We start from the raw sequence: 14,585 nt of genomic DNA, 5'->3' as shown, positions 1-14,585 counted from the left end.
TGTATCACTATGTTCCTTGGGCATCACTAATTCATTCATTTAATGTCATTTACACGAGTTAATGTTATTAAAACTACATTTACGATAATAATGAATAAAAACAGTGTATCTATACTAATATAATTATAATTTGAAGTAATTCATACGTTAATGTTAAGAAGAAATATCATTGAAAGTGAGTAATGTTATTTTAAACAATTAAAGGTTCTCTTTAATGCAAATAGGTTATGTTCAGAAATAGGTTATATCCGGCATGTGAATATTGTTAAAATTTAAAAACTTCTTATTTTCAGATAAATATTACTGGAGTATTTAAAGGAGGTATCATAAATCATGGCTGCGACATCTTTAGCAGCACAGCTCAAGAAATTAACTGTACCGCAGTCATCTATTTACATTGATAATGACAAAAGAGTGTCCTTACTGTTTTCCCCTAAAGAAGCGGCTGCTAAGGATCGGGATACATTTTACGAGATAGGTATCAGTGGTTTAAAGGAGCTTATAACGTTATACGAAGGATTTAGTGTTTTTGAAGACTCTTTATTCAGTTTGTCTTCAAAGGATTTTGAACGTGCTATGCAAACGAAAGAGGTAAATCAAAACTTGGATAAAACACTGGAAAAGTTCCTAATGCAACTATCTCCATATTTCTTATTGCAATCTTCTCACAAAGCCTTGGAATGGCTTGTGAATCGTTACCATATACACGAGTACAATCAGGATGCTATAATGGCATTGATATTGCCTTACCACAGCTCAATGATATTTGTAAGGTTCATTCAGATCATGAATTTTAAGACAGTATCAAATAGATGGAGTTGGATGGCGTCCATTAAAAAAAAAGGTGTGCCATTGGCTAATCAGACATGGTACAATCAGTGTGTTTCAAATACAGCCACTCTGCAGTTTCTCATGAAAAGTACATTGAAATATGTAACTGAGTTTGGTGAACGATCATCACACCTGAATACTGTGTTTGCATTTATGTGTCAAACAGCAGTTGGTGTTTTGGAATCAAGTAAAAGTGTAAGCGAAGCAATTGTGAATGCTTTGTTGCCCGTCATCATGGAGGGCATTGAATCTTCTATTGTTGATTTTAGAGCAGCAGTACATATAGTATTGGGGTTTATGTTTACAAAGGTGTCTCTCGCACAAGATACTTTAAACAAGATAATTGACAAGCTGTTGACTACAGAATTTGACTTGACATATGATGTGACCATATTGTTGACGATGATGTTCACACATCAGACTCACATGACCATGATTCCTGAATCAATATTATCCAACATATCAGTTGAAACCATGATGATACTTTGCCGACATATTAAAAATTCCACTGAGAAAAAGCAGAATATTTTGCCATTTGCCCTGGCATTCCTTTCAAGTGTGATGAAACTTATACAAAGTAATATGGAAGAATTCAGGAAGTTCTATCAATTGCCAGAAATATTTTTGGATGAAGTGGATTTGAGGAGTCAACACCCAGAGCAGATTGTAAGGTATAATTAATTTAAATTTTTATATTTACTCATATTTGTTGGAGGTTACTGTAATGCCACCATTCTCCCTTTAAGAATAAATAGTAAAAAATTAAAGTATTTGAACATGAAAGAAGATATGTCAAAAAGAAAAAATAAAATACATTTTTTTTCTAAATTAGTTATTATCTAGGTTTCTTGTTATTATTTTGTAATTACTTAACAAATCTGTCTTGAAATGCATATAAAAGATTTTATTCTATTATTCACATGTTGGAAAACATTGCAAATTTCATGAACCAACTACAAAAGAATCTTCATTACCTAAAAAGATTGTATGCATACCTACCTTCAACAATAGTGCATTATTTTATGTGGTTCTTGCTATCTAGGTTTTACAATTGGTAACATTTTAAGAAACCATTGGCTTTTAATAAATATGTTATGATAATTCTAATTTTACTATTTATAAACCCTACTATTATTTATTAAGTAGAATTACTTAAAATAAAATTAATACATTGTAGACTTTAACTTTTTTCAGGTGTATTCTTAAAGCATATAAACCAAGAAAAATGAAATCTGTAGTTGAAAATGAAAGTGATGTTGAAATTATAGAAGAAGATGATTTACAAATAAAGATGCTTGAGTGGTACTCTTCCTTATTAAAGAACATTGAAAGAAAGTATCCAGAAGCATTTGATAAAATTGTAAAAGAAATCATGAGTTCAGAAAGCAAAATTAATCAGAAAAGGAGAGCACAGTTATCAAAAGTTCTTACATTCAAACCTGCTGTTGCACATAAAATAGGTAGTGCATATCTATTTGAAAATCTCAACCATGTGAATCCGCAACTACGTGTTGAAGCTGTAAAATATATTAAAAAAGAGTTTGAGTTATTAAAGATGGAAAATGTGGAATTTGTTAAAGATTCTATTGTTAACAGGTTTAATGATGACGACCCAGAAGTTGTTGCAACAGTATTAGATCTCTCTAATGACTGTTTAAAAGATATATTGAATGAAGTAGATATTTCAAATATTTTTGTAAATATTATGTCGAAGAGTTCTAAGGAATGGAAACCCATTATCAAGAGTACTGTACTTAAGTTTTGTACATTAGACCTGCTACCTGTTCAACAGGACACATTACTAGCTGTGTTGCCATATCTATTTCCAGATGATGTTGATTCTGCTGATATTACATGGCAGATAATAAAATCAACTTGGGGTAAAAAATTGAAACTTATGATGAACATCAAAGATGTGACTGAACAATTTAAAGATAATTATGAAGTGCTGAATCAAGCAGTATTTAAAGCGCTATTTATAGATAGATCTGTGCATTTTGATAATATCCTTGATTATAATCAGCTAAATGTAAGAAATACTTTAGATGTTTATATGTATCTACTGTTAAAAACTTGTTCACTGGATAACACAACAGCAGATGAAATGATAACAATGTTAAATTTGCTTTTAGAAACAGTTGAAAATAGAACAATTATTTCTAGTACAGAAGACCAAGTATTTTCAAGCAGAATTACAAATGAATTTATCAAACACTGTAGACAGGATGAAATAATTTTTCAAGTAATAGAGTATATCTTTTCAAGATTCATTAAACATATTGATGTTAAAAATATAACAAAGCCATGGTGCAATATGTGTGATAAACCATCTACCATTCTCATTAGGAGATTATATGAGATTTGTATTACAGGTTGTGGCATACAAAGTTATGAGCAAAATTATGTTACTCTTTTGAAAGAACTGTTATCAAAAATTTGCAATACTACCAGAGAAAAATTTGAGTTTGTAGCTAATTTCGCATGTGGACATATTTTATATGCTACTGATCCCAAAGATGTGATTGGTCCTGAACTTCAAATAAGAAGCATTAAACTATTACACAATTTTGTTGCTGCTCAAGAAAATATGGATTGGATTTATGACTCTGATGTAGTCACACTATTGATTCTTTTTAATTTAAATAACCCACTTGCAGCCATTCGGAACTGCACTGTTGATTTGATGAAAATTCTTCTTAGAGATGATCCTGACCAAAGTCTAGTTTATGTCAAGTTATTGATTGAGCTCATGATGCACAAAGAAGAGACTATACTAGACCATGAGCAGATATGTGAAGTTCTTAAAACGGCATTATCTAAACAAAACCCAGTTAGTAGAATATTTAAAAAAAACTGCTTGATTAAATTTACAAACATTTTGACTATAGATACTCCAGCACACATAAAGTCTAATTTAATTAAAATACTCAACAATATCAATGATGCAAGTACCTTCCCTTACATTGTTCAATCCTTAAAGACATTGGAAAGTGTATTATCAAGTGAACAAATGAATACAAAACTAAGATTGAATATTTATGAATCCAATTTGGTTAAGAATGTTTACAGCCATATAAATGAATTTACAGTTTCAACATTTAATAAGAAACATGTGTGGGATGCTATTGAGCTTGGTTTAAAAGAATATAGGGAATGTATCCTGCTTGAAGATCAAATGTTCACTAGCCCATGTGTCATTATCATGAAACAAATAGATGAGACTGTTTTCAAGAAAATTCCTGGTGAGAGTTTACCGGGAATGATTTATTTGATCACTGCAGCTGGTACATTTAGTAAAAATCCCACGATCGCAAGTATTGCTTCAAAAGCTATGAAGAAAGTGCATTTACAATTTGACGACTTTAAGCCCATTTTGGAGGCAATGTTAAATGTTGAAGACCCAGCAGATAAAATGGCAAAGAAGAAGAAATCTTCAGTATCTATGCTTTCTTATCAATTAACAGAGACAGATGAATGGCGATTGGGAGTCACCTTCTTAGAATATGTGCAGAGTAAGAAAAAAATGACAGTTGACAATTCATTTGTTAACATTCTCTTCCAAATTCTAAACAAATGTTTGAGGTTCGAAGAACAATCTTATGTTGAATATACAAAACAGCTGATTCTTTCTTCACTCTGGTATTACTGTACCAGATTTGTCAATGACAAAGACAAAACTGAAATGACGTCTCTTAAGTCCATTTTTAAAGTGGAATTAATAGTGATGTGCATTAGAGGGACTCAAAATCCGCAAACTCACCATCATGCGTTGATTCTTTTGTCTCATGCTGCCTACATATTACCAGAACAAGTGCTACATCATACTATGGAAATATTTACATTTATGGGCTCATCAGTACTCAGACACGATGATGCATACAGTTTCCAAATAATTGTTAAAATTATTGAAAATTTAATTCCCATTTTAGTGAAGTTAGATAGAAATATTGAAGAATATACAGAGAAGGAACTTCAACAATTGCAAAAGCGGATTGTGCCAGTATTGCGTATATTCGCAGATGTTGTATTACATGTGCCAGAGCATAGACGGTTGCCTATGTATACAAAGCTATTGGAAACATTGGGTGCCAGTAATTTCCTGTGGGTATTCCTGGCTTTATTATTGGAGACTCATATTGCACATTTTAACGAAGAAAAAAAGATAGACCGAAATCAGAATAGATCACTGGCTAAACAAGAGGCGCCTGCAAATAGACTCGACTTTGGTCAAAGCATTTTATTAGAATTTTCTCCAGAGATTTGTTTTGAAAATTTCTTGAAACTTATAGTATATCTTAAGTCTTTACCATTGCAGAAAGATGAAAATTCAATGGACACAGATGTAGATCCAACAGACATATTTAGTGTGAATGGCCACACTCCAATCCAACTTCGTCAATATAAATACGTAATAATAACATTTATGAATAACTGTTTGTCATACCCAAGATTTATTGACCATTGTGGAGCAGCGCAGTCAGACAAAACCATGGAGGATCACTATAAAGGGTTTATAGTTAATGTACTTACTTTTATTCAAAGCATTTCTGATCTTGGTGATGAGAAAACGGCAAAATATTGGCGGGTGATGCTGCATCATAGCTATGACCTCTTAGACCACACTAATAGTCTGCTTTCTCCTACTATGTTCCTATCTGTTACAAGAGGATTACTAAAGCACGTATTACAAGCTGTAAGAAGAAAATCCATGGAACTACTTAATTCTAAAATTCAACTTAACTCTGAAATGTTCCAAAATGTTAATAAAGAGTTGCTGTATTCTTTGTTGCCTGCACTATTGGAGATAGTTAGGACTATAGAATCCAAGGATGAAACTCTAAATGAAGTTGCTGCACAAGAGTTAGAGGTCAATCAACAAACAGCCTTGTTATCATTGAAACTTCTTACAAGATTGCTAGCATCAGAAAATCCAGATCCATTCGAACCCGTTTTGAAGACAGTCACTGAGTATATTTGTAATCCCACCATATCAGGAAATGTAATGGCATCTATTGTTTTATGCTTGGCAGAACTTTGCAGTAATCTAAAAGCTCATGCTTTAGTTGGTCTCTGTAAATTTATGCCTGCTCTTCTTAAAGTACTAAAGAAGCAACGTAAAGCTGACACCCCAGAATTAATTCTCCTAAGTACAATAACGGCAATAACAAAAATAATAGAGAGTTTGCCGCTCTTTCTTAGTCCGTACTTGCAGAAGATTTTATATGAATACTCTATTTTGTCGGCGAAGTGGCATACCCATGATCAAGAGTGTAGTAAAGTGTCAGCTATTGTAACTAAGTTGGCAATTATTAAAAAGAAGATTGCTGCTGCTATTCCTCCAAGAGTCTTGATACCAGTTACGAATGAGACTCATCAATTGCTTCTGGAGAAAGAGAATTATGATGCAATTGGACCTGTGATGTCCGTATTGGCAGAGAGCTTTTCTAATGTAACGACGGCTGATTTTACAGCATTACAACAGGATTTGACCGCATTTTTCTTGTCAGCACTGCAGTTACGAAGTGATGCGGTTGGAAAAGAGATTGATGATGCCGTTATAAATCGCGCGGAAGATGAGGTGATAAATGCTTTAGTTCGATTGGTACTCAAGTTATCTGAAACAAGCTTCAGACCCTTCTATTTTAAGATTTATGACTGGGCTATAAGGTCTAATGTTGAAGGATATAAAGATCGTGTTATAACTTTTTATCGGTAAGTATTTAGACAATTATTATACATGTTCTTAAAACTTAAACACCATGTAGGATTTAAACATCATTACTAATATTATTAAGTATTTTAGCCCCAAAATTAATATAACAAATATATATAATATGACAATACAGGCTTAGTACTTCATGGGTGGTAAAGTATTAGTAGGTAGTAAAGTCAGTCATAGTCCACAGTTGGGAATAGATCCATATGTATTATATAAATTTTTAACATTGATATATGAACTACTTGAGTACCCACACAAATGACTTTGTACAAAGTGTATCTCTGATGAACAATAAAAATATATATAATAGTGCAAGTATAAGCTTGGCAGATTTTAAAAAAACTATTAACTTATTTAGTTGTTTCTCTTTGTAAGCACAATTGTTTCGGTAATACTTTTTTCTATTTTATTTGTAACTAGCTGATCCTGCAACCGTTGTTTTGTCATATAAATTAAAGTTGCTATTGAAAATTGGGGTTGATGGTATATGGTGAAGATTTAGGGTTATATGTATTTTTTAATTATAAAAAAATTATGTCTATAAAATAAAAAGAAAATTTAGGGGGGTCACTTAGGGTTACTTAGGTGTCACTTAGGGCTATTAAAATAGATAGTAGCTTTTCTCAGACCTACTGAATATGCAAATAAAATCTCATAAAAATTGGTCAAGCCGTTTCGAAGGAGTATGGTAACTAAAACAAGATAAAACATCAATGTCCTATATGTTTATGTCTATATAAGTAATAGTTGCCAATTACTAGTAATTGGGCCTTTGTCATTATTACATTGTTTTACCATTCATGTATTGAAAAACTTTCAGATTGAGTGCAGCCATCGCTAACCAACTGAAGGGTCTATTCGTACTATTCGCCGGCCACTTCATTAAAAATGCCGCCCAATTGCTCGATGCCTGCAACAATAGTAAAACAGAAGATTTGTACTTCGATTCTGAAGAGAAATGCGCTGTTCTCGTCACTTGTATAGTGAAGACTTTACAAATGGTCTTCTTGTACGACAGCCAGAACTTCCTCAACAAAGAAAGATTTGAGACCCTAATGCAACCAGTTGTGGATCAACTCGAGAATAATATTTGTGGTATTTCAAAACTTAAGCTGAGAGCGGGAGAGTGCTTAATCCCTTGTATAGCCCAGTTTGCTGTTGCGACAGCGGATGATTCCCTTTGGAAGCTATTGAATTATCAGGTTCTATTGAAAACGAGACACAACGATGCTGAGATAAGGTTAGTATACTTGGTTCTATATAAGGAACAAAAATTGGTTTACTATTTAATTGTTGTAGGAAAATGCTACTTATGAATATATTTGATTTCCGTAATTATTTATTCAAACGCTTTAAGGTCAAATATCATTATGTCTTTAATTGCTAATGTATTTATGCAATTTTTATTCTTGAAATATATACTAGCTTAGTTTGTATTCAAAATATACTGAGTGAAATGTTACGTCCATATGATAATATTGATAGTTTTTTTAATGGCTGATAATGATATGGCTTACCCGTCTACGGTAACTCTATACATTGGCAAGGAAGCAGTGGAAGATGACATGATAAACATGAGGACAGGTCATTTAGCCAATCGTGATATATTCACCAGAAACTTGTACGACCTCCACGCGGTTCCCCCTAGAAACCATCGTGATATATTCCCGGTGAATTTGTCACGTTGGGCTAACTGATCTGACTTCATGTTCATCCTATCATCCTTCACTGGCCAGAGTAAAAACGTTAGCGCAGGAGAGTGACCCATTCCATTATCATTTATTAAAATAAATCTATTCTATATTCAACAGATTAGTCGCTTTGGACTGTCTCGTCGCCATGGCAACGCAGTTGGGTAGCAGTTGGCTGCCACTCCTAGCCGAGAGCGTACCATTCCTGGCAGAACTTCTAGAAGATGGTGATTCGAGAATAGAATCCTCAACAAAGGACGCAATTCGCAAACTGGAACAAATACTCGGGGAGCCGCTGGAAAAATATTTTTAAAACGTTTCTATATTATTAACTTTTAACATTGTTTGTTAAAATATATTTTTTATATATACTCGATTATTATATTTTTATTTTTATTTATTTAATTATACCATGTCATGTCGACATCCACGCGGTCTTCTCTGGATACCACCGGTTCCTGGTGAATTCACTACGATGCCGATCGGCAGACTGACCTGATATCATTCACAAATCTTTTACTGGTGCATAGTTAGCACATACGTCAGGCGGAGCAAGGTTCCATGTTCATCCATAAAAACATATACAATGTACCTACATGATGTTTGTAAATAATAAGCTTTCTTATTTGTTAACAAACAGGGATTATGTAAGAGCGTGTATATCGCAGTTTAATGAGACATTAATATATCTTTTAATATAATCTTCAAAATTGTTTTTGAAACTCTAACTTTGAACTTTGATCTATTACAGAGTCTCTAAAGTAGTAAGTAGTTTCCGAGTTCCACGCATTTTCTGTATACAGAAACATATTTCATCAACTCCACAAAAATAAGAAGATTATAACTCACTATTGTTGTTGAATTGGTGAAAGCTTCAAAATACATACATCTATTGCATTTACATACATTTTTCTATGTTCTATATTTATGCGCTTCTATCTATAAGCTATAATTACAGGACAATACACACAGCGTCATCTAGACCCCAGTGAAGATAGCTAAAGCTTGTGTTATGGGTACTAGACGACTGACACAAAAACATAGATATATTTTTTTCGTAAATATATGCATATTATACATAAAAAACATACAATACCGATACAAACAATCATACTCATGAATATGTTTGTGCCGTGCGAGGAATCGTACCCGCGATCATCGGCAGTAAGGCGGTGTGCTTAACCACTAGACCACCGAGGCTGTTAAATATACACTGTTATATCTTAAAAATCATGAGAATATTCTTAAATATAACTAAAAAATTTTACCATAAACTGAGAACTGCTTAAAAAATAATTGAGGTATGAGGTATGGTTACGTGAATACCAATTCTAAGCTTATATATTCGCGTGTTGTTCATTCGTCTGTGAACGGAGTCCAATTTATGCACTCGCCTGATTACGTGTACTCGGCTGGATTGAATAAAGTTTGCTTAAACAATTCGTATGAGGGCAAATACAATTTACGACTTCCAACCCTTCTTACGAGATAAAGTTGCATCTACAGCTACGAAGACTTAGTTATAAGTTTATTGTTCCAACTAGTAGAGTTACACTAAAATAATACAAGAGAATCTCGTAAATAGTCTTTAATATGGAAGCCATTATAGTCAAAATAGTGAACGATTTTTTTAATATATTTTAATAGAAACTAATTTTAATATTGCAAGTTGCTAGAAAATTATTTAAATATAGCTTTATAAATAGATCAAAATATATTAATGCTGATTTACATGCGAAAATGTTTGTCTATCTGTTTGTTATCCTGATATTTTTTAGGTTATCTTCTATCTCAAAAAATAATTTGGAAGCGGTGTAATGGGGGATAAGAGATTTACAACACTTTTCTATATTAATAATATTACTTTTGTATATTGCCAACATAGCTGGATATCATTTGACGGTCTCGGTGGTCTAGCGGTTTAGCCACCGCTTTACATCCGATGGTCGCAGGTTCGATTCCTCCACTAATATTTGTATTCATGAGTACGATTGTTTATATCGGACTGGTTGTTTTCTATGTATATTATGTATGTATTTACAAAAAAGAAATATCTAAGCATTTATATCCGTTATCTAGTACCCATAACACAAGCTCTGCTCACCTTGGGACAATAGGACGTCGTGTAAATTGTCCAGGGGTATTATCATTATTTATTTTTTCATGTTTCTTTTCTTTTATCTGATTTAAAAAGAGTATTACCTCCTCGCCCACACGGGCCTTAGCCAAGTGTGGGAGAGATTGCGCTATGTGAAGATGTTAATATTAAAGAAGTCAGAAATTTTCTAGTAATGTAACAGGTATTGTTGTTTTTTGTAAGAGATATGTTTTATTAGGATGAATATTTAGTGTTTGCAAATCATTTTTAAGTGTTTTGGGTACAATACCCGTAGAAAGTACAATATATACAGTTTCGGCTCGCCATTGTGTTTTTACCTCTATTGCAAGATCCTGGTACATTATTATTGTTATTGTTATAGCAGTATATATAGGTACCTAGGTATAATTGTCTTTAATTTCTGAGAACGGAATCAGAATCTTGTCTCTTATTTAAGGTGGGTACATTAAAGATGAGTGGATAATGTCTTTTGCCTGAATATTTCAGCAAGCTTTTAGGTTTGCAACGTTCGGGCGAATGTTAATAACGGGTCGCTCCTTGTTTAAATACCAAGAAAGTACAGTCGGCTTGAATAATTTTAGGTGTTTTATTTTGGTGTGTAGGTATTTGTAGAACAAAACGTTTTTACCCTTGGTAAAACGATTATACTATACAAATTTTAGGTTTCCAAACGAAATTGTGTGTCGTCATGGATTATTAGAAATGGTGACCTCATGGTCAATTCCTGATGAATTTACCACGATAGGCTGACGGATCTGACTTCATCCGGATCATATCATCTTCCACTGGTGCCCCGCCTGCGTATTATAATATTAAAAATGTACCTACCTTTCTAAAATTAAGTACGTAGGCAATATATTTTTTATATATTGCATGTTATGACAAAAATATATATTTTTTAATTAGGTAAATGTATAAAGTAACGGAAACACTAAGTTTTATATATTTGTATAAATATATTTATAGTAGGTGTGTATGTGTCACAATTGCAAGCGTTTTATATATACAAATGGTTAAGACTGCATATTTTCAGATTTGCTTTTTGTCGAGAACGCCGTTTTTTTTTTCGTACTAATCTAAAGCTGTTGGCCGCAGCTGGCCTTTACAGCTTCGCCGGACGTTAGGGGGCGAGTGCAGATGGCACTCCAAACCCGCGGAAGGACTTATGGAGCAGCTGAAGGCCAGCTCCTGCCTGACGGATACGACTTTAGTGCACCACTAGGGGTTCGAACCTCGGCTCAGGCCGTCGTAATTTCCATCCCCGTTTGAATTGGATGGGGAATCGATTGGAAGGGAGAGAACGCCGTGCAACAAAAGAGTACTAGTAAATTATCTCTATATAATAATATAGTTGAGTTATACATTACGCTTTAAATGAGAGTTTAAAATTATGTAGTTGACTGTACTTACTGTAGCGAAAAGTCAACGTTGAGTTCGCGCCATACAAAAATGTAACTTTAGCTCGTTAAACATTACACGGAGCTACCTATCTACAACGTAATGTAAAGATGATGGCGTCGCGGCTGGCGGACGCTCCTTGTTCTTTGTAAGATTATCTAAATTGAACCTTAAAGACTAATGATTTCTTTGAAAAATATCAAGTTTTACAGTAATAGTCTTTAAAGTTCTACTTAGTTTGATTTCAACTGATACATCATTCATGGTCACAATCCAAGAACAATTGCACAAATATATATTTTTTAAATCAGTCCATTATCCCTTGGATTCGAAATTTAAAATTTATTTTGTAATTTCGTTGATATTACAGGCTTCAGCATAATGGTAATATTATCTAATCTCTGATAATAGTGATGTTCTTCATTTAAGTACCTATATATATATCGCTTACGAGTCTCACTTATTTCAGTCGTTAAGTGTGTTTCAGTTGATGGGTCGAGATAAAACAGTCAAATCAAAGGATAGGACATATGAGATCTTATTCCTCGGAAATGGCAACGCATGGGTAGTATGATGGGCATCACATGGGCGCCGTTAGCTTGCCATTCCAGTAACAAAGAAAAGGTTATTATTACTAACAAATATAATAAGAGTAAGGACGGATGTTTGTTACTCTACCACGCAAAAACTGCCTAACGGGTTTTAATGATACTTTGCAACAATATAGGTTATACATCAGAATAATACATAGGCTATAATTAAAATAAATTAAAACTACTTAAATTAAAAACAAAAATACTTAGATGTATATATAATATCAGTTATACATCACACACACGCGCACATACACACAACTATAAAAGTATAAACAAATTCATCAGATGTCATATATGATAGTAAAAGTCAAAGCTACGTAAAAATTGTGTAATTGAACCAACCATTGTGGAAGGAAATAACATCTGTAACACAGGGATTCCCTAGCACAGATGTTACGGCCTATAAATTAGTGACATTGTGTAAAAAAGAATAAATATATTATTATTATAAAAAAAATAATTAAAAAGATACTACGTAAATTAGGCTAAACACTTACTTAAAACATAATGATAAATGTTTGTTTTAAAAATGTGATGCAGGCGAAGTTGTGCGGGGCACCTAATACATATATATTTTAAGTAAAAGTGTCGAAAAGTGTATGTAGCTTTATGGCGAGTTAGTTGGCTCTACTATGCGGCACATAATGCCACCTCCATTTCTTTTATTTCTACCTGTATTTTCTGTACCTCATATATCTATGTGTTTGAAATTGCAGAATCAAGAATTTATCTATATCTATCTATGTCAATTAGGAAAGCACTTAAAAAAAAAATCAAAATATCTTTATTCATTTAGGTCTATTACAGGCTCTTATGATATGTCAAATTTACCGTCAGTACGGAATGATATTGAGATGAGAAGAACTGACAAAAAAACTCAGCTTGTATTTTTTTAAAATAAATGTTGTACTAATTAACAATAATACATTTAAACTCAAATTTGGGAGAATAGAGTGACCACCAGCATATGCTATTGCAAAAAACAAAAAATCTAATCTGTGTTCGCAACCTGAGGTCTCAAGGTACATATATCGTCCAGTCATCTTCACCAACTATTGTATAATTATACCACAGTTTCCTAACTATAGTAGATAATGTGCTTTAGCAACTTCTCTTTATATTATTCTGCTTTTAATATATTGATATCTATCTCAACTGGGATATCAGTCCTCAAGGTACAAATTCAGTAACCACAGGTGAACTTAACAAAACAATTACGAGGCGTAGTCATTAATTATACCAAAAGCACGATACTATCATAACTATCTTTATAAATTTAATATTTATGCACCGTATCTACCGTCGCCGGCTTTATTACAGGACTATGAGACTATCGCGTATTATGAAAACCTTATCAGATTCGTGGCTGGCCAGGATCCAATTTTGCGGAACTATAGCTCGTGCCTCTTGCTTTATATTGGAGTTACCGCCGTGGTTAACGTTACTGCGATCATTCAATATTCAACAATACCTAATCTTAAACCATAATTTATAATTTATTTTGTAACAGCATTTTGGATAGATGGAAAAGATATACTTTATCTGTGACATATAGTAAAGAAAAGACAAAAACAATTTATTAAAGAAAACATGTATAGTTACAATAAGGCGGAATGCGAGGAAATCAAGGATATTTTTTACATGTTCATGTTCAGCTGTCGTATAATATACCACTCTACAGCATTTGACTGCATTTTTTGTCTTCAACATACAACTTTAACATGGAATTTATAGCAATTAGAATGGAGAGGAAATTACTGAATAATTTTTATTCACTTGTGCGACGGTCTACTCGGAACCTCAGGTGACTTTCACTAGGCTAGGCTAGGCTAGGCTAGGCTTTATAATACAACTTACTTAACCATCTTAGAAGGAATCTTGAATCTTGAATCTTGAAATCTCTTCTTGGACTGGGAAGAAATTGGCCACATTGACCTGCTCCTGGCTCGCGGGCTATTATTCCTACCTAAAAGGGATTGTTAGTAAAGGGGAGTAATAACCCCATTGCTATCAATATTCCATGTCAGGTTGATCTCCTCGCAGTTTCCTCTGGAAACCATCGTGGTAAATTTTCATTTGCCAAGATGGCCTAATTGATCTGATTTCATGCTCATTCTATCATCCTCCACTGGTGTCGCGCAAGCGTAAACTGCTAGTGCATCATTCCATTAACATTTATAAAGAAAAACTATAGCCGAAGGGTTGTTATTTATCATAAGGTGAGTAATCAG

General features: G+C 33.3%; 1 protein-coding gene across 1 annotated transcript; it reads left to right on the top strand.

Annotated features, from left to right (window-relative positions):
- The first annotated feature begins 311 nt into the window (after window positions 1-311).
- Window positions 312-8,610, top strand: LOC131852671 (HEAT repeat-containing protein 1). The gene is made up of 4 exons (XM_059203384.1): window positions 312-1,502; window positions 2,026-6,543; window positions 7,371-7,790; window positions 8,362-8,610. Exons 1-4 carry the CDS (start codon window positions 334-336, stop codon window positions 8,552-8,554), a joined length of 6,300 nt encoding a protein of 2,099 aa, XP_059059367.1. The 5' UTR covers window positions 312-333; the 3' UTR covers window positions 8,555-8,610.
- Window positions 8,611-14,585: the final 5,975 nt, after the last annotated feature.

The sequence above is a fragment of the Achroia grisella genome, unplaced genomic scaffold, assembly GCF_030625045.1.
Source record: "Achroia grisella isolate CSIRO2021 unplaced genomic scaffold, CSIRO_AGI_Agris_v1 utg856, whole genome shotgun sequence".
In the NCBI taxonomy this organism is placed as follows: domain Eukaryota; kingdom Metazoa; phylum Arthropoda; class Insecta; order Lepidoptera; family Pyralidae; genus Achroia; species Achroia grisella.
The sequence above is the reverse complement of the archived record's forward strand: the minus strand, read 5'-3'. Positions and strand labels throughout refer to the sequence as shown.